Genomic DNA, 23074 nt, shown 5'->3' with positions numbered 1-23074 from the left:
TTTTTTCATAAACCTTCTCTTGAACTATAAAAACCAATGATTTGTGAAGAATTCATTTTTTTCAAAGCCGCCCTCCCACCGCTTCATCTCTCGACCCTGCAGGTCGTGCTCGACGTGGGCTGCGGGACCGGCATACTGTCCATGTTCGCCGCCAGATCGGGGGCCAAGAAGGTCATAGCAGTCGACCAATCAGAAATCATCTATCAGGCCATGGACATAGTCAGGTGAGAGACAGTATTCCCTGCGTTTGCTGCAGAGGATTGTGCGGAGTATAGAGGTCTCTGTGACCTCCAGCCACCTTTTATTTGTTGCAGCTGGTTGACTTCAATAGAGTTGCTGTCAGTCGCGTGGCCGTAATGCACGTAATTTACACCAGCGCTCTGACTCATTCACCCCTCGCCTCTTCTTCCCCTGCAGTAGCTTCAGCTCCAAGGTCCGCAGTCACACACACACACACACACACACACACACCAACAAAACCAAACATGTAGATGACCCCCTGCTGGTACCTTTTAATTCAGTCCGCAGTCCATTTTCAGGTGCTGCTGAGTTTCCAGTTTACCAGCAGCTCCTTCGCCACAGTGGAGTCATTTACCTCCACCAGAGCCTCCACCGTCCCTCCATCTACCTGCAGCCACTTCCTCCATCACACCCCGAGCCTCTAAAATGCATTTTTTTGAGTTAGGGGCCATTATGACTGCCATTATTACCGTTATGTAAGAGAGTGTCGTATAAGCAAAACAACAGGGTCTGCTGAAGGAAAGCGACGTTTTAATTTTACAGCCCACTGACTCGCTGTTGGAGTGTGTTTTTGGCATGCAAGCTGTGTCGCAGGTTCGCCAGCGGTGAAGATTCAACTAAAGAAAGACGTGTAAGCCCCTATACACACTTAAACATGTACGCACACACACGTATACATACAGAAACGGACGCACAGCACTCGGCTTCTTTGCTTGGGTTGTGATTTTAAAGCTTTTCTTCCTGCGCGCATGCGGCCGGTCTTTGTGTGTCCATCACTTCCTCTTGATGTTAATATCAGGATTGTAATTAAAGTGGCTCCTGTTGGTTAGGCAGGAGCATCCATCTCCTGTCTCCACGTCGGCAAAGTTTAAATGAAAATCTAGATGTGACTTCCTTCCTTCACAGTCGCTTCCTTAATGGATAATGTCTAAATACGTTTTTTTTTGTTTTTTTTAATGGCTGGAATTGATGGATTATCCAATAGAAGGCTTTGAATTGTGACAACAAGGTGGAAAAAAAAATATATTTTACAAAGCTGAGCGGATTTTAACTTTTAATTGTGAGATGAACTAAAGATAGTTAGATCGGTTTGTGGATGTTTATCAGCCGATACTTCGGTGGAGGAATTCTGATCAACGTTTTGTCAGTAACACACGTTGAAGTTTGTTCTTCCATTATCCCACAAACATGATTGAAATTAAAGTTTTTGTACTGGTGTGTTTCAAGAAGCTCGCACTCTTCACCTGCAGCCGTCTCAGGCCTCAACAGCAGCTCTGTTCCTCGTTCTGCCGTTCACTACTTCTTCATCCTCAATGTTGGACTGAGCACAGACTGAACACTACAGTGATTCACTATCACCCCTCGAGGAGTAAGTGGTATTACAACACAGAGCATACCATACCGATTCCAAAACAAAATGAGGACACTGGACTGTGTAAAATGTAAAATACAAACAGAATGCAGTGATTCACAAATCCTTTTCAACCCAGTCGAAGAACAAGAAGCCCCAAAAAAATATCTTTAAAAAAAGAAAAAGGGGCGTCCTCAAAACAAACATTCTCCAGTAAAGTTAGGTTGAGGTTTACCACTTTGTCCTAGAACTTTTCTCAAGGCACAACTGTAAGAATTGTCTACAATTCATAATATGATTTAAGAGAAATGGAAAATCAGCACTGAGTGCCCGTGACGTTCGATCTCCCACCATGATCGTATGAAAGAGATTACTACACGGGGTCAGGAACACTTCAGAAAACCGTTAAACACAGTTCATCTACAAATGCATGAACGCTGAATGAGCTGTAATTCTGCTCGTATCTTAAACATTTCTTCTTTAACGTTGCCTGATCCCCTGAAACAAACAAACAAACAAAAATTATGGAGAAAATAATCTGTATTTGTATGACACAGATGTCGATTGACCATCAAAAGACAGCAATTATCTGCAAACACTGGTTTCCACTGATGAAACGTTCAGGTTTTTTTTCCCCCCTTTCTCTCACACACACACACACACACACACACCTACAAAGCCACACAGATACTGACTCTCTCCCCAGAGTCCTGACATTGTCCTCTAAATTACCCCAATAATGAGATTACAGTGTTTCCCTCTTGTGAAAGGTGGAGGAGGTGGGGTAAGAGGGGTGTGTGTGTTGGATTCTGGGAGGAGGTGATAGCAGAGCAGCAGAGAGGGGGAAAGACAGTTCAAGATAAGGATCGCTGCCACAGAAATGCACTCTGGGCCGCTGTGAGTAATTGTTCTGTCCTCGGTAACATTAGCTGTCATGATAATGGAATATTCACAGAGATTGATACCCGGACTGGCCGGTCTGAGAGGAAGGATCATTTAAACAGCAGCACTGATCTTACAGTACCTGAGGCCGACACCTCTGCAGGCCCACACTCAGTTTCCTCCTGTTTCACGCTGTTTCACAATTAAAGCTGGGGAAGACTGGAAATATACCTGGAAAAAAAATATGGTCAATTCCAGATCTTGACCATTTTGAAAGAAAATGAGAAAATATATATCTATTATATATCTATGCACCAGTTGTGTGCGACTGAGTGACTTAAAGAAAGGCCCATCATCACTTTTTCTATATTAACAAGAGGTCAAGTAATGTGAAAAACAGAAAAACCATGGCTTAACTCTGTTTTTAGCTTATTGTTTTGGTTTTTGCTGACCATAACTTTAGTGTTTTGGGTCTCTCTTATCAACCTCCACTTCTAGTAGCTCTTTTTCTTACAAAAACCTATTTATATATATATATATAAAAACTACCACTATACATTACCTGCCCAGCACCAAGCGACAGATAGACAAAGGCTGTGACCAGCTGGTGAATAGAAATGTGTGTCTGTGGCTGCAGGTCCAACCAACCAATCAAGACATGCCTGATTCAATGAATCAGCTAATATCAGTCAAACCTGGTGTGCTCCATGCAGTCACTTCATGGAATGGTTTGGACATGCTAGACAGGCCTGAAATACACACGAGGGGCCCGTACGTGAATATATGAAGAGTCAGAGTCATCTGACCACCCCGAACAGTTGGGGTGGGTCAGTGCTTTGCTAAAGGCACCATGCCAGTATCCAGGAGGTGACCTGGCACCTCTCCAGCTACTGGTCCACTCTCCATAATGACTGTTCTGTGCTGGATTTAGACCAGACCACCCCTCTGGTTCCTAACCAGGGTCCCCATGGAGTGAGCTACTGCCATGCTAAATTTAGTAATTAGACAATTTAAGAGCTAAACAATCATATATTTCCCTTAGGTGCTAGTAGAGATCGGACCAGAGCTAAAAGGAGAGTGCATATTAGGCTTAACATGTGCAGGAGACCTGAAGCTTGAGCGTATTTAGTCTGTAAATTCGCCATATCAACTTTATAAGGTTGTCAGTGTTGTGTTTACAGGTCGTTCTTCTGCCACCAAGTGGCCAAAAAATCAGTTATCTCTCCTTTAATATGACAGAATTGAATTGACATAACTGGGATTTGCAGTGATTGCAATGCCTGCTCTTGAACCACTTGAGTACTGAGTCATTTCTCTAAAACCTCTGGCTCCAGGTCCAACCAGCTGGAGGACAAGATCACTCTGATCAAAGGCCGCATAGAAGACATCAAGCTCCCTGTGGAGAAGGTGGACATCATCATCTCTGAATGGATGGTCAGTACATATTTACACACATACACTGTACATACTGTAGCAGATCTCAGATAGATCAGTATATTCAGTCATCTTCATAACAGCTCATCTGGTCCGTGTAGCATTTGGAGATCTCGTGTGGTCGCTTGATTAAACACATTTCTGGCTTGACTGCTGTGGACAGCTCTGGTGGGACAAACCACCTCCCTGTCGTTAATCACCTTACGGCTTTTTATGATATCGTTGGGGTATTAAGTGGGTAGGATTGAAACGGCACAGGTAGATGAATGAATGGGGCTGGTTTGGAAGAGGAGGTGTGTGATCAAATAGCTAAGGCCTCGACACCCACAGAAGATAGCAAGAACAACACACGTGTGAGAGGTAACGAAGCCATGGCAGCCAAACAAGTGAGCCCAATTAGAGCACCAACAACGAACACCTAAAAAGAATGCAACCATCATTAAACACCTGTGTTTGACAAGTCAAAATATTAGAAGGTTTAACTTTTATAACAAAGGAGCTATGTACTGTAAAACAGAAACAAGTTCTACACAAAAAAAGGTAAACACATTGATAATAACTCTACAGAATTCAAGATCTGTCTTGAAATAGCCTTTGAATCGAGGCGAACCTTTTTCATTTTCCTGATGCAACTCAGTTGAAGTCAGTTACATTAAGTCAAAGACAACTTAAAACGGCAGTGTTGACTGAGGATCCTCCAAAAAACAGAAGTTAGGAGAACTTGTACTGGCTCCTTCATACTTTGAGAAGAGCTTTTGGGAATTAAAATATGATAGGTTTGCTTTCACGTGTGTTATAAGCATATCTTCCATCTCACAGAATCCTAAAACATACATGCAAATACCCAAAATGTAGATGCTCAGCTTAATCTTACACGGGTCCTTTACCAGCCAATGAGTGCGCAGAATCCAAGGTGCCAACATCAGTGATACATGTTTTAAACATGGCTTAAATGGGGCTAAACTCGACCATGAGCTTCTCTGAATACCTAACCAGAAAAAGAGCAGTCTTCCTTCCCCTTGATGCCCATTTATCAGCGAGATCCTCCGCGGCGATACAGCCAGGACGGCCAAAGTTGAACGCACCGCTGAAGTCATCCCTAATTCATGAGCATCCTGTATCTGTCCCCCCTCCCACCTCCCCCATCCATCGTGAAACCCCAGGGTCACGAGCAGGGGTCGCCAGCCAGAGCCTTCCCATCCTCTTACCGGGGAAATTGAAATTCGGCGGTTGACATGCCGGTGGAACGGTGAAGGATAGGGGGCGTAATCTCAGATGACACCAGCTCACAGAGTGTTAATAAATCTAAGAATTCTCCAGTCACTTCTCATCTCGCCAGTGATGGCAGACATTTCTCAGAGTACAACTTCAGAAGCTGCCCTCCGATCTGCCTGTATAAAATGGAAAAATGACAGTTGTCACGGGAGGAGACTTTCCTGCGCAGTGTAAATGGCTTTAGACTGTATTAAACTTTAATGGCTTTGTCTTATAGCCAGGTAGTGTCTTATTATTTGAGAGATATTCTGGAGATGTCATCACTCTTTTTTCTTTCTTTAGAAGGCTTTTTTCTTTTCTCAGAGTATCTCATATAAATCACAGGTGCAAGTCATATTTTACCTTCATTTTACGGAATTTTCCACATCACTGAATTTATACATTTTTCAAAATAAATCCCCTTAATATTTTAGAAAATGCTCATTTTTTTCTAAATTGAGTGCAGGATGGGTAATTCCCATGTGGGAAGGCAACATTGTTGCCCATTGACTCTCTGAAATAACCTTAAATTACAACATCTTTTCATTAATAATCTCTAATTTAATTATACAAAAGTATGATTTAACCTCTCTTGTTGGTGCTCAGAGAAACCCTTTGTTTCCCTCCCCACATGTTTTCTGTAACTATTCAGTGTATTTAGATTCTGTAAATATTTGTCTATATTAGTCTTTATTGTTTACTGTTCCTGCAAAAAAAGGCTATTATTACATTAATGTGAGTTTGTTTGATATGGTGATACACCATTATCTCCTCTGTTGTATTTCTGACAAAATTGCCCTTGGACTGTTTGCTGCCTCCAACTTTCTTGGATCTTGACGTATTAAACCGTGCTTAGTCCCACTCGGTTTGTACAGTTCCTCCATGCATTATACCCAAACACCCTGTTTCAGTGGTGTAAATATAACATGTAATAGAGGCCAAACAACATCAAAATGTTGTGTTTTTGTGACTTTGATCAGGGTTTGGTATCTCGGACTGACATAGCTTTAACGCATGCCTCTGGTGTCACCTAACAGAGCACACATACAGATTGGAAGCTTGCTAAGCCCTCCAACAGAGACTGGCCAAATTGGGTCAAAGCAATGGCAGGGATGCACAGGAGGGAATTCTGTCACTAATAATAGATTAGCATCCAGCATTTTGTCTGTGCAGAGAAACTGCATGCTCTGGTTTGTAGGCATACAGGACTGACTGATATAAAAAGGAAAGAGACGAAGAGAAAAACTCTATTTGAAGACCAGAACTAACTGAGCTCTTCCACACAGTCACACTGCAGTCAGAGTAACAGTCTGGTGACTCTGCTGTCACTGAACAGTGTAATTAATCTGAAATGTGTAGAATTAATAGCCCTACAGATCAAGACAGAGAGCTTTGGGTTTTACTGTGGAAAAGAAAAGCATCACTCCAAGAACTAACAGTAATTTATCATCACGTGTGTTGTGATTGAGAATGTTGTTCTCTGGCCTTTGAAATATCGAGTGGAAGGCATTCAATAAAAAAACATTGCTCTATAGCACTACTAGTGGTCAAAAACTCCACAGGGTACCTTTTTAATATTGTAATGACTTGAATTGTCCACCAAAGTAGTTAAACGTATGTTTTCAGATACCACTGACACTATTATTACATCTAAACACACTTTGCCTAACTTGTAGTTTATAAGTGATGACAAAATCTTTATCCAGCGTTGAAGGAATACTCTTTAACATTTGGAAAAAAACCTGACTATTTTCGAAAGAATATAATTATCATGTCCAGCACAGAGGATAAAAATTGGAAGAAGGGGGGGGCACTTCTTGCTTAGACTCATTACAGAAGTCCTCCATCTCAGATGTCCTATTCCAATTGAACATCTTTGTACATCTTGGTTGTTGGAAAGCATATCAGTTTTTAACTTTTGGACTAATGTGTAGAATTTAGTAGCATCTAGGCATAGTTGTTCATTGCAAACCACCTTACCTCTCATTCCTGGCATGAAGGAGAAGCTGTGATGGCCATGAAACATGCTGAAGGTTCTATCTACACCCAGCGTTTGTCTGTAAAACATCACCATTCAGATTTTCAAGTGATTAAACACTAATGAAACTATAGTTATACAGATTATATTCCAGACTAGCAGTTCCTTTGGGTTGAATTTATAGAGAAGTAGACTTTCCTGCAACTCATTTTTTAAATGAACTTAATTGATTGTTCTTGGCATCTTTACAGATTCTGCATAACAGTAGAAGTTTTATATCATTATGTAATTACGTATTGACTTCTACATTACTCACATTTTTTTTTTTATTGGAGCAGTTATTTGTTTGTAAAATGTCATCATAACCAAAAGAAATAGTATCGTAAACAAGAGATGTCAGACATGATTATAAAGTTTAAATAAAAGTAGAGTATGACTTTATCCATTAACCAGCAAACTGTAGCTTTTACCTTGAAGTAATAAGTCCCTTACCTGACTATTAAGGATTATATCACTGAAGTCCAGCTGTCAGAGTTGTTGGGCCGAGCAGACGGACAGTGGTTACACGGCTAATGGACAGAGATGGGTGATGAATGTGGTGTATCTGTGGTGGTGGAGAAGGAGGGCAAATGAGAGTCTGTCTGCTGTGGCACTGTTTTGAGAGACTGCCTTCAGCGGCGCCACTGTCATTTCATAACTCATGACATTGATCGGTCCTCTTTCTCAGCACAAGGAAAAACAAACAGTCCAGAGCAGATAAGAGACCGGAGGGGGGCTGACGGGGAGGAGGAGGAGGAGAGCTGAGCACCCCAGAGGCTAAATAAAGATTGTCACTCAGAGATCAATCACAGGTGATGGGCCTGCTAGCTCGATGGTGTCTAATGGCATCAGATATGAGAGTAGACCGTGAGAGGAGAGTTGGCTTTAACAAACTTTTCTTACGTAATACTCAAGATACTCAAGTCAAGATTAAGACAATAACTTGTCCATTGGTTTGCATTTTAATTAAATTTAAAGACGCAATCAGCCAACTATGATTTACTTTGCATTGTACTTCTATAAACTGTACCGAGCCGTTAAAATGTCTTTATGGGTATCGTAGAGAGTTGATTGTTAACTCATCAACACCATTTTCAACTTTCCTGGAAAATACCAACTTTGAGTGGATCGGCCCATTCCAGCTGTTGTGCCTTGACTACTGCTTCTATCTACAGGGTGTCCTGTGGACTTTGATTGACACGTGTCAAATGATGTGAAGCTGTCTAATGCATCTGATGTTTGTTGCACTTCAAGTTCCTCACTTTTTACAAGTGTTGTTTCAGCAGAAATCAGAAAAGACAAAACCCCAAGATGGATTTCTACACCAATAGGAACAGGTATCATAAATGAGGAAGGTCATCTGAATATTAAAATCTAAATCACTCACTAGACAAAGTTACTTTTCATTTGTACCACCAACAAAAAGCTTTGTGTCTGAAGTTGCCCGACTTTTCTCTTTTGCCCATATCATGAAACGTTAAACTGGGTCGAGGCACTCGTAGCCACATTTTGAATGAACAGTTTCTCCGTTTCAGCTGCGAGTTGTACAAACTTGTTGTCTCTTCCTAGTCCTGTCCTTTCCTGCTCCTTGTAGACTTGTCTCTAAGACATTCTTGTATTGGAAAATATCACATGGTTAAAAAATGCCAACGTAGCCCTCATAAGTCGCCTTGCCAAACAACTCGAGCAACAAACCTGAATCTGGACTTGGTCCCGTGTGAAATTACCTTCACAATTCTTCATTACAAAATGACTCATGAGGCGCGTTGAACACAAACTGAAAGCTATGATAGAAACTAAGTGTTTTCTTCTCCTCAAAGAAATATGTAGTCTTTCACCACGGACGCCAAAGCTGCATCGTATATCGTCTTCTTGATAACGGTTTGTGTACATAAGCGAAGGCCAATGTCCCAGAATAGTGCGCTTATTGAAGTATGTGGTTATTCACCTTGGAGAAACTCTCCCAGAATGTCAAACTGCTCTTCAGCAACAGTGTGTTCGGTCTGTTTCTTTAAAATGTGAAAGAAACACTGAAAAGGGTCCAAGAGCTCCGTGTAACTTCTCTGCTGTGGAGGTTTTCTTTGTGCCGTTATATTTTACCTTGAGGTGAACATAGTTTGACTACAAAACAAGTATCACTGGCACGCACACACAAACACAAAGCATAGTGTGCGGTAGAGATGTGAAGCCCCTTCCTCTTTAGCCTCATTATCAGTGCTGGGAGCCTCACCTGCCCAAGAAGAGGGTGGTAGTCATCAGTCATCCTGTCCTTCAGTCTGACTGACTGTCAGTCACACACACACACACACACACTCGCATACACAGTGACGGTGCTGCAGGTGTTTCCATGTTCTAATGAGGATTTATTGGCTGGACTTACTTTCACAAGACCTTCAGGAAGTGCTTTTTAGCCAGCTTTGTCTCCTGTGTCTCACCCATCCCTATGCAGGTTTTTGTCGCTGTACTGTTGTCGCAGATGCATTGTATTAAAAAAATGTATTTTCTTTCACTAAAATTATCCGGATTCTTTTAAAGAAGCAACGCTTGACACGATTTTCAACCAGATTTAATGTCTTGACAACAGAAAGTTATTGTTTCCCGCTGCAATAACATGCCAACCATTGTTGCTCATTATGTCCTCATGTAACAAACACAGCTCAAAACATCTAGTCAAGTGAAACAAGGTAGAAAATTAGAAAGAAAAGTCAAATAAACTGCTGATATTACATTTTTAGTAAAAGAAAACACAACGCAAGGAATGGCTGAAGCACAGTCCGTGTTTTGCACCTGGTATTGCTACCATACATTTTTAATCTGAGTAACGTATTGTCAGGATTCTTAAATTAAAATCTTCACCTGCACAGGCTCGTCAGTTTCAGTGCTTAGTGATTTTTATTTAAAGATTTTGATCCAAATTTCATACTTAACACATAAAAACATGATTCTTCCTACCAGAGTCTGGTTTGTAAAGTATCTTGTAAGCAGTAGTAATCAGTCATCCATGTCTCAGATCACAAAGGGTCATTTTTTCAAAAATGTGTCAGAGACAGATCTCATGTCAGTACAGCACCCCTTTTATGCTTTTATTTTTTCTCCCAGTGCGCCCAATGAAACAAAGGCACATGTCCATATAGGCAGCCATTTACTATGAGCAGGCTGGTATATGAAGACCCACAGTATGTATCTAAATTGCCATGTTGCATTTTATCATCTGGTCAAAACATTGGAAGGAAAGTGATAACCGCACTCTGGTTTGATTAACACTGCTGCATCCAGAAAATGAACCCGAGCACCTGATGTATCCCTCAGACAGACATCCTCATAAACTCCAAACCATAATCCTGCATCGCTCAGTTGACATTGTTTTTGTGGAGAGAAATGGCCTCCTTGTTCCCTCCAAAGTGATGAATTTAATAACCGCCTGTGAATGCTTGGACATCGCCGAATACAAGTATATTAGGATTTTTATGGTGTGTGTGTGTGTGTGTGTGAATTCAAAGCTGTAACTTTTTATTTCTCGAATGCAAAGGCACACAAAGGCAAACGTTGTTTTACTTTATGCTGCTGACTTTGACCTGAAAACCAAACGAGTCTCTACGTAAAGGTGCCTTTCTCAAAATCCAAAAAGCAGCAGTACTTGGGAGATGATGTGTGCCTTTATCAAACATCCGAAAACTTAAAGAAGTTTATAGTCTGTTTAACTTCTGACAGAAGCAAATTTTGTTGCACACGTAGCCACGCTAAGCGATGACTTCAGGGGGTTGTGGAGTAAACAAGAGGATCACTGCAGCAATGGAAAAGTTCAAGCACCACAGGTCAGAAAAAAACGTATTTCCACAGGAAAGTGCGCTAAGTTATTTTTTAAAGAAGTCTTTCTGTGGAGAGCTTTTGTGTTCAGACTGAACACGTGGTGAATTTTAGATGAATCGTGTTTGCTTGGACCGTAAAGCCAATGCAATGACAGGAGTGGACGTGAATAAGATTCTTGTTTGGTGCAAATTGAGACAAAATTAGACACACATCGACATACGTCGCACACTGGATTGATGTGTATGTTGCAGGAGGTAATAACTGGACGAAAGGTAAATATAATGTCTACATGCACATTCCTTAAAACCACATTGAGTCTGACACCTTGCCCAAAGTGAAATAAGCCATTTTCCTAAAACTCTGTCATGTCTTAAGATCATTTGCATACTTAATTGAAATGTTTCACTGGCTGTGTAAATTATCGTAACATCTTCCAAAAACACCAGGTCCTTATCATTGATTTCAGAGGCGGTGTTTCTAATAACCTTGTAGCTAGACTGCAAATTACTTGTGCTGTTACACTATCTTTCGCTTCCATCTCTCATTTGCATGCCTTTAAATGTAAATTAGGCTGATATTGGGAACCCTGCACAATGTACACTCACCGAGCGTTACCACAATCCATTACACGGATGCGTGTGATGTGTTTATGCTAATGCGGTGGCATCTGATTCATGGCGTCGAGGAGAGAGGAGGCTTGTTGACGTAGAGGTGTTGCCTTCAGTGTTCAGTGAAGCGTGGAAGTACTTCCACGCACGTTCATGCACGCACAACCCAGCTCCTTTTTATTTTGTCTTGGGCCCCTCCTGGGACTGGAAGTGATGATGATCTGCAGTAATTGAGGAAGACGTATGTTGAGTGCAGAAGGAGCGAGGAGGTACTGGAGGGCGGAGGAAAGTGTAAACTGCTGATGCAGGTTTTGTACCAAAAACGCCTCTTGGTACCTATAATTGACAGCCATGCGGTATCCCAAGGGTTGATGGACATGAAAATTTGTGAATTGTAGCACGCTGAGCCTTTTTTTTTTCCAACTTTGCCTCCAGCAACTAAAGACATAAAAACATTGGAGGAGTAATTACGAAAGTAACCTCTGTAGACTTTCTAAAGCTTGATAGCATTTGTGTAAAGTTAAGGGCAACTCATTGAAAAAGCTCAAATTCGTGACATAAGTAACACAGCTGTAAAAGTGTGTTTTCTTCTTTGTGTGGAGTGTATGCGACTGTGCATGATAAACCCGCTCAGGGGAATGTGTTTTATATGCTAATTTTGTTAATGTGTATAAGCTGCTCCAGCCCATTCTCATTAGGTTTTCATTAGTCTATTTTATGGAAATGCACAGTGACTATACTGCAGAGCATTGGCTGCACCAGCCTGACTGGCCTGACAGTCAAACAGAGCTATTTCCGGCCCTCGTCCGCGTCACCGAGCCGTGCGTAAAGACATAAATTGGAAATGTAATCAAAAATGTTTGGGAATCAGTCCGGTGTTGTGATTTAACACAAATGAATAAAGATAAAGTTAGAGTAGTAAGTAAGATAAAAAAGAGAATGTTACGCAACTGTTCAACAACTACCACACATTCAGTATAGAGGTACTGCTGAGCTAAGCTAAATATGTTGTTATTTATGTATCCTAAATTAATGATTTATGAAGAATGTTCAAAACAATGTTCACCACTCTTGTACTGTAGGCCTACAGTTATACAACTTGCACCAAACTGGTCTTAGATGGACAATTTTACTGTTCACCAAGCAGACTGGACATTAAAACTTCGAAATTTCCAATAAAATCAACTTAAATCACAGACTTAACTGGTCGAACAGAGATAAAAACATGAAGGGATGTTACATCTGTACCACATAAACGTAATGAACCACGTAAAACTGTTTTTATATTTAACCAAAGCTGAAAGATGGCATCAAAAGTAAACGGCTCAGAATCAGAAATTGCTCAGCCTTTTGTTTTGATGCATCACCAGCTCTCTGTCAAAAAGTGACCCGCACAGAAACATTCGGTCTCAACTTGAACCGACGCCACGCCAGATAAGTTATGATCCACTAAAGTTAGACTCGATACAAAATGAATAAATCCCTGTTTTTATGAACTTCACTGCCATGTTGATGTTCTCTGAAACTGTGGGGGGTGTTCTGTTTTACCACGGTGTTCTCATGATTAAAATATCAACGCTGACTGTCCTGAAGGAAACCTTTGTCTCATTAACATCCTCCTTTGTTTTACTTGTTATACCGTATAGTAGTGACTGAAACAACATGTCGACACCTCCTGTAGCTGTGCATCGATCGTCTAAAATTGAGAACAGAGCTGCTACATCGTCCGGTTTGATTAAACTTTTAGGGATGACAACATGTACACCGATAGATTGTTAGAAGAAGAAGAAGTTTTCTTGTTGTTGCTGCGTTTTTGGTGATCAACATTGCGGATGTACAAATCGGTGGGATGGTAGCAGGCAGATAGGAGGACATGGAAGGCAGCAGGGTTGGCAGTAATCCCGGAGCATTGTTGATGATAAAAGTAAGGTGTGACTCTGCTTTCAGGCATCTCTCTCTCTCTCTCTCTCTCATATCCTCTTTCCTTCAAGTGAAGCAGTGTCCCGTGAAATTGGGATCTAAATTACGAGGCCGGTGTACTCCGTGTGAGGGTTTTAAAAATGACCCGCTGCACCACTAAGGACATCGGGCTGGACCACAACCGTCAGCAGCAGATGATCCGCGAGCCTGACTTTGGTGGTTCGAGACCGGTCCACTGTCGATAAACAGAGAGAGGATGTTTCCCTTTATCGCCTCGTCGAGGATGAGTCGGTTATATCAGCTTCATCGCTGTCATCATTATCAGCTCAGGCCCATGACAGAGATGGTGACGATTTTGGAGTCAGGGTTATAAATCAGGGCTGTTTCCCTGTTTGTCTGCTGCTTGCTCTCTTCTCCTCTCCTCAATAAAAGGTTGTCTTTATTTGAATAATAAGGCTCTTATCTCAGTGAATTACTATTCCGCTGGCCACTGCGTTCTCTCCATAACACCCTGTCCCGCTGCTCCTCTTTCTCCTCCTCCCCACTTTCTCTCCATCACACAATCCCAGCTCCCTCCTTTATCTTCTGTCCTGGCTCTCACCTCTCCTTGTCCATTTTCCCCTCCTCTGAAGACAAAGTATATATGTTAGATTCTCAGACAACTCAATAAACAGAATTTTGTTGTCTTATTTTTTCCCCCCATAATACTTGTATATGTATTCATACTGCAAATTTCATCAGTTCTGTCACTGTAGAGTTGCTTACGTCTTGCTTAGAGCTCTCTAGTGTAGCGGCAATGAGCCGTTTCCCAGATATTCCTAAATATTAAACTTCCCAAATATTAATATAACCTTAATTGCACTAGTAATTATTTGTTGACAAACTAATTTCTTGATTTGCAATGAGATACTTTTATTAAAAAAAGTTCTAAAAGGGAAAGCCAGACCTTTCTTGTGTTTTTTAGCAGCTCCATGGGTAACCCAGTGATTAGTCGATTCATTGACTTGTTGTCAACTATTAAATTATCTACCATGCAGCTATTTTTTTTTCTTTTTAAAGTATATTTTTGGCTTTTTATGCCTTTAATGGACAGGACAGTTGAAGAGAGACAGGAAGCAGAGAGAGGGGGAATGACACGCGGTAAAGGGCCGTCTGATGCGGGATTTCGAGCCGGGGCCGACTGCAGTGAGGACTGTAGCCTCTATACACGGGGCGCCTGCACATACCAACAACGCTCCCGACCACCCCACCATACAGCTATTTTAGTGGATTCATTGTTTTGAGTCACTAAGCAATTCTCTGATTTTCAGCTTCTCAGATGTGAAGATTTGTTGGTTTCTTTGTCATCTAGTCGCGTCATCTCTACGAGAGTAAACTGAATTTTCGGGTTGTGAACAAAACATTTGAGGACGTCGCCTTGAGCTTTGGGGAACAGTGATCAACATTATCTGCACCAAACAACTAAAATCAAATAAATTAATCCAGTAAATTATCAACATATTAGTTGATGAGGGTAATCGTTGCAATTGCAGCTCTTATAACTTTTATTATTGTTTGGACCATCGCTTTTTTTTGGTTGCAGGAAGTAAATCTTACATCATGGCTTGAATTTTTGATGATGACTTAAACTGTCTTTGACTTGCCATACTTGGTGTCATTGTGCTAAACTGTCTGCTCATGTTTGTTGCTCCACTAAACCTGTTTTGCATGTTCTGTGATGTTTGGTGAGCATGTCAACATAACTATTAGAACTTATGGTCAAGCTATTAAAATAAACTCCAACTTGTAATATTTGAGTATATCCTCTTCCTCCACTGAGAACCTTTTCTTCCTTGAGCACTCCCTCCTTTGTCTATGCTTGACCAGTAAATCTGTGCAAAGTACAGATTAATGAACATTGTGAGGTCATGGGTAAACTGAAGATTAAGCATTAATGTGATTTATTCATGGATGAATGTCAGTATAGTTACCCAGCATCACCACAGAAGCACAAATTGAGTTTAGGATTGCACCAGAAATCCATACCAAGGCATGTGAGGCTCCATAGATCTGCAGTGAACATGAGGACAAATTCATCGTTGATGGGAAGATCTGAAAGATGACGATCTGAAAGCCTCAATGTTTTTTTTTTGTTTTTTTGTTCCTGCAGCAGCCAGTCACAGATTTGAAAGGACTGATGTGGGTCATCAGTTACAGTAAAGTGTGCACGTACAGATTTTGCTCCGCCTCTTCATCCCAGACGGAGATATGCCTTCCCATATGTTGGAACCCGCCCAAATGTCATGCGCACAAATACCATATTGTAGGAGCCAGCATTGCTGCTTGGGCTTATATGATTGGTTGATCTGCTGGTTGGACGGGGTGGTTGGTAGGAAAAAAAAAACCCATTTGTCAGCAGTATCTGCCACTCAGGTCGAAGCCAACAAGATGTGGACAAAACTCAATTTCAGCATTAATGGAATAATACCACGGTTAATGTGCCGTCTACTGGAGCAGAACATGAGGTCAACCCAGGGTCAAACCGATGGATGCCGGGTGGTAGACCACGTGGGCACATCACTCGATTCACAGTCATGGTTAATTCAGATTTCCACCGTAGTGATAGTGAATTAAAAATAATTGAATTGTACAGCATTCTCTCGTCTTTTACTTGCATGCATGTTTGGCCTGTGTTATGAAGTCAAAGACACCGGATGATATGAACTGCTGTTCAAAATAATAATGTCTATGTCCTGTCTTTCCAGGGTTACTTCTTGCTGTTCGAGTCCATGTTGGACTCCGTCCTCTACGCCAGAGATCTCTACCTGGCTGACACTGGCTCAGGTTGGTCACATCTTCTCCTCACAATAGGGTTAGGGATATATATAATATAGATTTTCCAATCAAATCAACCAAAGTGCAGTGGACAAGTGGGGGAGTGTCAGGGGGGCGTTGCTTTGCTTTGGCGACACTACGCTGGGGTAGCACAGACAGCCAAGTCCACCTTCCACCATTTGGGGGTGGAGGAAATTATTTGTGCGGTGGGTCGGACCACTTTGGGTGTGCACCAAAACAGTGATACAGTGAATTCAAATGGAAAAGGCACTATGCTGCCTCTGTCAACACTAAATCACAGTGAAAAGACTAAACCAAGGATTACCACGGCATCACTTGAAGCCTTTTCTACCACTTTTCAGTAGTGGTTAGATTTCCAAATGAGGAACGGTGTCTCACTAAACATTTATAATAGTTATACAGTCTTCCACATACATTACATATGGCTAAGTGTATTAACATGGAATAATGTTGTTGTTTTTTTACCATTTATTGCTCAGAAAAGCCTGTTTTCCCTTTTTATTGGGTAGTTTAAATGTGCAGTGTCATATCGGAGTCAGATTTTACAGATTTCATCTGTCAGCAGGGAGAAAGTGTTCACGCCAGCCCTCCTGTGGTTATTACAAGTAACATATGTGGGAACGATTGGACCGGTTTCCCACTGGGTGTGTCAAATTGTACACACGTCAATACAAGCAGCAAACACTGCAGCACTTTCCTCAATACATACAACCCAAGTTTATGAAGGAGATTAGAAAGTTTCTGTCTTTTTCACATTAACGTCTTTGAGGTTTTATTTTAATACAACTTGGAACGTGAAGGGATGGTTCAAAGAGAAAAGCGGTGGGGTAACAAACCGAGGGGAGGCAGGTCCGGTGGGATGCTCAGCGGCTCACCTCATCCCGACACACAGCTGTTTTAAAGACAACATGTCTCCTGTGTGGCTGGTTTGAAGGATGGGCAAAGAGTTGAGTTTTAGTTCTGGACTCGCCTTTCTTGTTTTGCCTCATCGGCCACCGGCAGCTTGACGTAAACACGGTAATGTCAGGTTGACCTCGTGCCGCTTGAACCAGTTTGACAGTGGACACCAGTATTAAAAAAAATCAAGTGCTGGGATACTTTTAGAATAAAATAGCCCCTTTTTTAACAAAGTGCTTCAAAAGTCTTTGAAAGTGAAATGAATCATGTAACACTGTCTTTATAATTAAATTGCTCAGAAATCACTCAGCTTCTTCTTTCTTCCTCGCTTTGACAGGTCTGTTATTGAGAACTAAACACACCAGGGAAGTGTACATTTAATCCAGCATGGCTGGAAATTGATCTTTTATAATGATTGGCTTTTGACTGCTCTGTTTTATACTGACTGCTGACTCCTCACTTCTCTTAGTTGGGCCTCAAGAGGCTAAAAACAAAGCTCGTAGGCCACATTTTGGACTTTGTCGTAGGTCACAAAAAACTGACAACTGTAGAACCGTTTGGTCTCAGCTTGAACCAGAACACCTGCAGGTTAATTCCATACCTAATATGTTATGGTCCACTAAAGTTAGACATGACACGAGACATGAATAAATCTCTATTTTTGTTAGATTCATCGCCATCTTGACTCCATATTCAAGATCCATGAATAAGCAAATATAATGTGTGTCATTGGTTGACTCGAAAGTATTAATTCTGATTCCTTTAAACCATTTGAAGTCCAAATCCAAATTCTCTGTTTATTTGTAATGATGTAAAATGTGACTCTTAAAAGAAACAGGAGTCAAAATTAAACCCTGTAGACAATAGTTTGACACATGCAAAGACTATTTTCTTCAGGGATTTGCCTGTGTGTGTGTGTGTGTGTGTGTGTGTGTGTGTGTGTGTGTGTGTGTGTGTGTCAGTCTCCTGGGTCATCCCAACCCTGCCACTGACCAGATTTAATGGCTTGTGCCAAATGTGACCCAACTCAGGAACGGTTCCACCACACTGCCTTTAGTGGCTCCTTGGGACATGAGGGAGAGGTCACACTCACAGAGAGTGAGAGTGAGACACACACACACACACACACACACACACAGTGATGGACAGCCAGGATGGCCGCACCTATAGAGACAGATCTGTTAGGGGGGGAGATTGGACAGGCGAAGGTGTGACCGGAGTGAGGCAGAAAGTGACAGGTCAGAGGACAACGTATGGTCCGTCGTGAGCCTTTAACCCCGGCCATCCCAACACGGGATGCTCTGACTGTCAGCCAGCACTGCAGGAAGTCAAATGAACACACACTCAAAAGGAATAAGGAATAAATAGAATGTTGTGGTGAAATTGGAATAAGAAAAATGGCTCTACAGCCTTCATGTTCTCAGCACAGATAATGAAGGTCCCTCCAGGGTGTCCTCTTTTTGTTTATAAAGAGAATAATGAACTAGTCAGCCAGCTTTCATATGAGTTTCTATTGAAATAGTGTACTGTAGTGCATTATGCTTTTATTTTGATTTGCGTCTAACAGGAGGGTAACCCAGTGCCTTTATTCTCTATAACCACACATCTCATTGTGCATTATCGCTTATGGGACAAGCAATACATTGAGTCATAATCACATCAATAATCGTAAACATAACAATAACTATGTTTATGACACTTCTGAGTCTGACCAGTTAAAGATCTGGACTGGACTGTGAGAAGTTTAGGTCGGTAAAAGATTCATAATCTCACAAATTTGATAAATTCAGTGTCGTTCCCATGCCCGATTCATGCATGGTGCCAGCCACTAACAGGCCGTTAGTTGCCTCTGTCAACCCTATGAGCGGAGGCTCCGCCATGTTGTTGTTTTTGTCCAGAGGTAAACATGCCCAAGGCGGCGTTTATGTGCAAGTCCATGAAGCGAAACCAATCCAGCGTTTTCAGCACAGCACCTTAATGCGATAACCAAAACAAAGATACGTAGTACAACTTTGTGTCGCGTTAGATTAATCAACTTCCAATCTAAAGTTTATTTTCAGATTTTGAGTGCGAGCGGGTGCGTGTGCGTGTGCGTGTGTGTGTGCGCGCACTGAGTTATTAGTCCGGCCCTGCAGCACTGCTGCTGTATGTGTGTTTAAGCTACATTAGTAGAGAGTTACAGCGGCTCTCTCATTCTCCCCACTACATTAACCTCCCCTTCATCCTCAAATGTGTCCCCGCATGCCTGGCACAGCACAGCGTCCAGGGAAAAGGGATCTGTTTTGTCCCGTGCCCCCTCCACCCTCCTCCCCTCCGACACCGTCTTTCCCTTCTTTCAACAGCCGACCAATGGGGGAGACGGAGAGAGCAAGAGAAGAAGGTGGAGGGGTGGGCATGACAAACGGGCTGTGAGCAGCGAGTCGAGAAGGACGCAGATGTCAAAGCCATGAATCTGGGGACGCCCGTGTACCCCCCCTTCTTCTCCCTCTTCGTCTTTCTCCCTCTCCACCACCTCCTCCCTCCCTCCGTTCGACTATTCGTCTCTCTGTCTCCATTTCTTTTTCAGCTCGTCTCTCAGACGGGCCTGTCCCGATTCTGCCCGATCAGCAGCCCTCCCTCTCCTCCTCCTCCCTCTCACCTGGCCCTCATAATTACTCACTCGGTTCAGTAATCAGAGTAAAATGAAGTGACAAATCTGCTGTTTGGCTTGTGTATGTGTGCGAACAGTCATTAGGTGTGGTGACACTCACAGGGTCACAAGCAGGCTTCAGCTAATAACGAGAGGCCATGAGTTGCCCATCACTGAGCTGTCACCATCCATTCACACATTTTATGGTCTGACGTGTCACAAAGGAGATGAGACTGAGCGCTAACACACATGCCAGGCAAAATAAATAATATGTGCTCATTAGACGCCTTATATTTTTCAAATTATATAAAAAAATTGCTGACACAAACCTTTCAAACCATCATACGTCATCAGTTATCAGTAATCTACAGTAATTTTGTCAGAATATGAATAACATTCAGAAGTTATGTTGATGTTTTCCTTCTTTCCTTCAATAATGGCCATTTTGACATAATTCTGACACCAAATGGATAAGTTACATTTGAAATTTTGGCCTCAAAAGAAGAATTATTCAATAAAATGAAATGATCTATTTAGTCGATGTCTAATCTCAGAACCCATCGCCATCATCTGACGATGATTTAACCTCTGCGGGACATAGGAAAAGTTTCAGGGCTTCCAATGTAGCCATGAGAAAACGAATATTCGGGCCTGTTTAGCCCCAATTCAGCAACTTCATATATAAGAATGATGAGATGACACATTTCGTTTTCATTTTAAATCTCTATAAACAGATATCTACATATGAATAAATAGCGGACGGCTTCCAAGATTGTATTTCGGCTGATGCGTTACGCCAGTTTTGCACACCACATTGTTTACCTGCACGCAACCAAAGCCTGCTCAAACATAACTGCTCAATACTTCTCCTGGTTCCTCCAGTTTCTGCATTCATATGCAGATATCTGTTTATAGAGATCAGTCTATGTCCCCACAGTGACAGAGGACAATACTGTTGTAACCATATTACCCACAAACACATTTCGATTTTGAATTTGTTTTCCAGTCTAGAAAAGTGTAAGGACCCATACATCATTATTGAAGTGCTTGCTGTTTGTCTTTGAATGGGCCTTCTATCGAATCCCTATTGAATAGACTTGAAGTGCTTAAAGAATAGCTTTGCTAAAGAAACACACCAGTTAATTCCAGCTAATTTAAGACATTATTATGTACTTGACACTAAAACTGGAACCCGTTCCTATTTGAATCTGCACAGATCTTGATGCTAAGCTTCCAGTGACTTCTTATATTCTTATTTAACTGTTCCTCTGTGGTATCTTTATCTCTTTCTGTGCTTTAACTGTCACTCTGGTTGAACCATTGTACAGCCTTTTGTACACAATGTACAAAATATTACTTTTTTTCTTTTTTTTTTTTGCAAAGCCTTAATACAAAATAACTTCCTTTTGTACAGAGGACTTTATGAAACACTTAAAGCATCCAAAAACAGACAACAATATCAAGCAGCCCTCTCAGTCATCTTACTGTACCGAATCAAACTTTTGTGGCAGGCGATCCCAAACTTTTGAACCGTGGTGCAGCATCTGTTGGTTCAGGCAAGAATATTGGGTCTATGCACTCCAACTAAGCATCCTTACAGATCACTGAGACGCAAACTGTGTCTCTGTTTCTGCTAACTGCTGAAACATCGTGCCTGTTGGCTGGTACTGCTATTTCTACCAGTGTTATGTATTATTTCTGCTCCTAACTGTTCTTTGTTGTCACTAAGTATTACTGCTCTTGCTAAGGGCTGCTACCCTGAACAATTACGTAATGCTATATACTCATATTTGAAGTTATATACCAATATCCAATGTGATACAATATACAAATATATCAACCGTCTGACATATTAGCATGTGAATGAATAACACTTAGGGGCCTTGCTCCATGAATTCCTCACTGGTGGTTATCATCATATCACAGTCAGGTACACTGTATTAATAATATAACAGTCAAATATGCAGCTATTTCTTGCAAAATCTTCTGCCACGATCTCTAATTGGTACAGATTCTTACATTACTACTAGTGGTAGTAAGTTGTATGTTGAAATATTAAGTTCTATATATCCTCATTTCATATATTCTCAACTCTAGTTTAGGCCCTAGGCCTCAGTGTTGGCTAATGTTACTTCACAGTAGGGATACCGATGGCTTTAAGCCTCTCAGCTCTGGCTTAATCACCAAGCATATTAACCATACAAAGGAATCTATTCAGATGTGAAAATGCAATAAAAAGACATTAAGGCTCATGTTTAATGCTCATTTTGAGACACGGATAATGTTCATTCAATCAGCAGTCTTATGTAATATGAGGGGTGACAATAACCACTGCCTGTGCTCAGTCTTCAAAACTAGAGACACATTTTCCGTTTCAGCAGCAGTCATTTTTCTAAGGTGAGACACTGTCACCTGTGAAACCATGTGTTGAAATGGCCACTGGCACAAGCTTCAAAACCCTCCAAATCCCATGATTCTCCAACAATTGAGATTCTATTCCACCTCGAGTAATGTTTTTATTTTCGTATTCTTTACCACTAAGAATAATTATCTGCATTGCTGGTAAATTAGAAAGAGAGCTCAAGCAAGCACAGGTAGAGTAACATTATTATCGATGCTTTGCAACTTTCATTAGCTCGCCTGAAGTAATAAAGGTGGATAATAGACAAAAGGATGTTGGTTGGTACTTTTGCGTCTGCTCGAAAAAGAAAATAAGGTGTCCGTGATGTCTGTTGTAATTTACCAGTGAAAGTTCACTTGGAGTGCCAATGAATTGGCTCAAAATGTCTGTTTAAGGTTTAAGGCTCAGTACATTCATTTAGGTCTCCATGTTAAGGACCGTCACACCTGTCTGCTGTGACCATCACATGTCATTTTTTGGCTATCATTCACTAGGAGGTCAAAATGTTCACACCTACACTCGTGTATCTGGAGACGTTTTCGTACATTTATGTTTCAGGCAATGCTACGTCTCCAACTTTGCCGACATGTGTGGAGCTTATAGTGTAAAGAATTAAAGTATTAAGTATGAAAGTAGGACAAAATGATCATCGGGCCATGTTATACGCACACATGATGGATCTAGTCATTACAGCAGCCTCACGAAATTGATGCAAAGCTCCACACCCACAAGATGTTGAGGCGTTCTCTGATTAAAATTTGTTGGATGGTTTTCAAGACGTTAAATTAGTTGATAT

At 41.4% G+C, this 23074-nt stretch overlaps 1 protein-coding gene across 1 annotated transcript in view; it reads left to right on the top strand.

Annotated features, from left to right (window-relative positions):
* Positions 1 to 23074, top strand: part of prmt3 (protein arginine methyltransferase 3) — a 56929-nt gene that overhangs the window by 7955 nt on the left and 25900 nt on the right. Inside the window, exons 7-9 of the mRNA XM_027281766.1 lie at positions 103 to 224; positions 3808 to 3907; positions 16261 to 16339. Coding sequence (XP_027137567.1) covers positions 103 to 224; positions 3808 to 3907; positions 16261 to 16339 — 301 coding nt within the window. The remainder of the gene's footprint in view (positions 1 to 102; positions 225 to 3807; positions 3908 to 16260; positions 16340 to 23074) is intronic.

Source organism: Larimichthys crocea, chromosome VIII (assembly GCF_000972845.2).
Source record: "Larimichthys crocea isolate SSNF chromosome VIII, L_crocea_2.0, whole genome shotgun sequence".
NCBI lineage: Eukaryota > Metazoa > Chordata > Actinopteri > Sciaenidae > Larimichthys > Larimichthys crocea.
The sequence above is the reverse complement of the archived record's forward strand: the minus strand, read 5'-3'. Positions and strand labels throughout refer to the sequence as shown.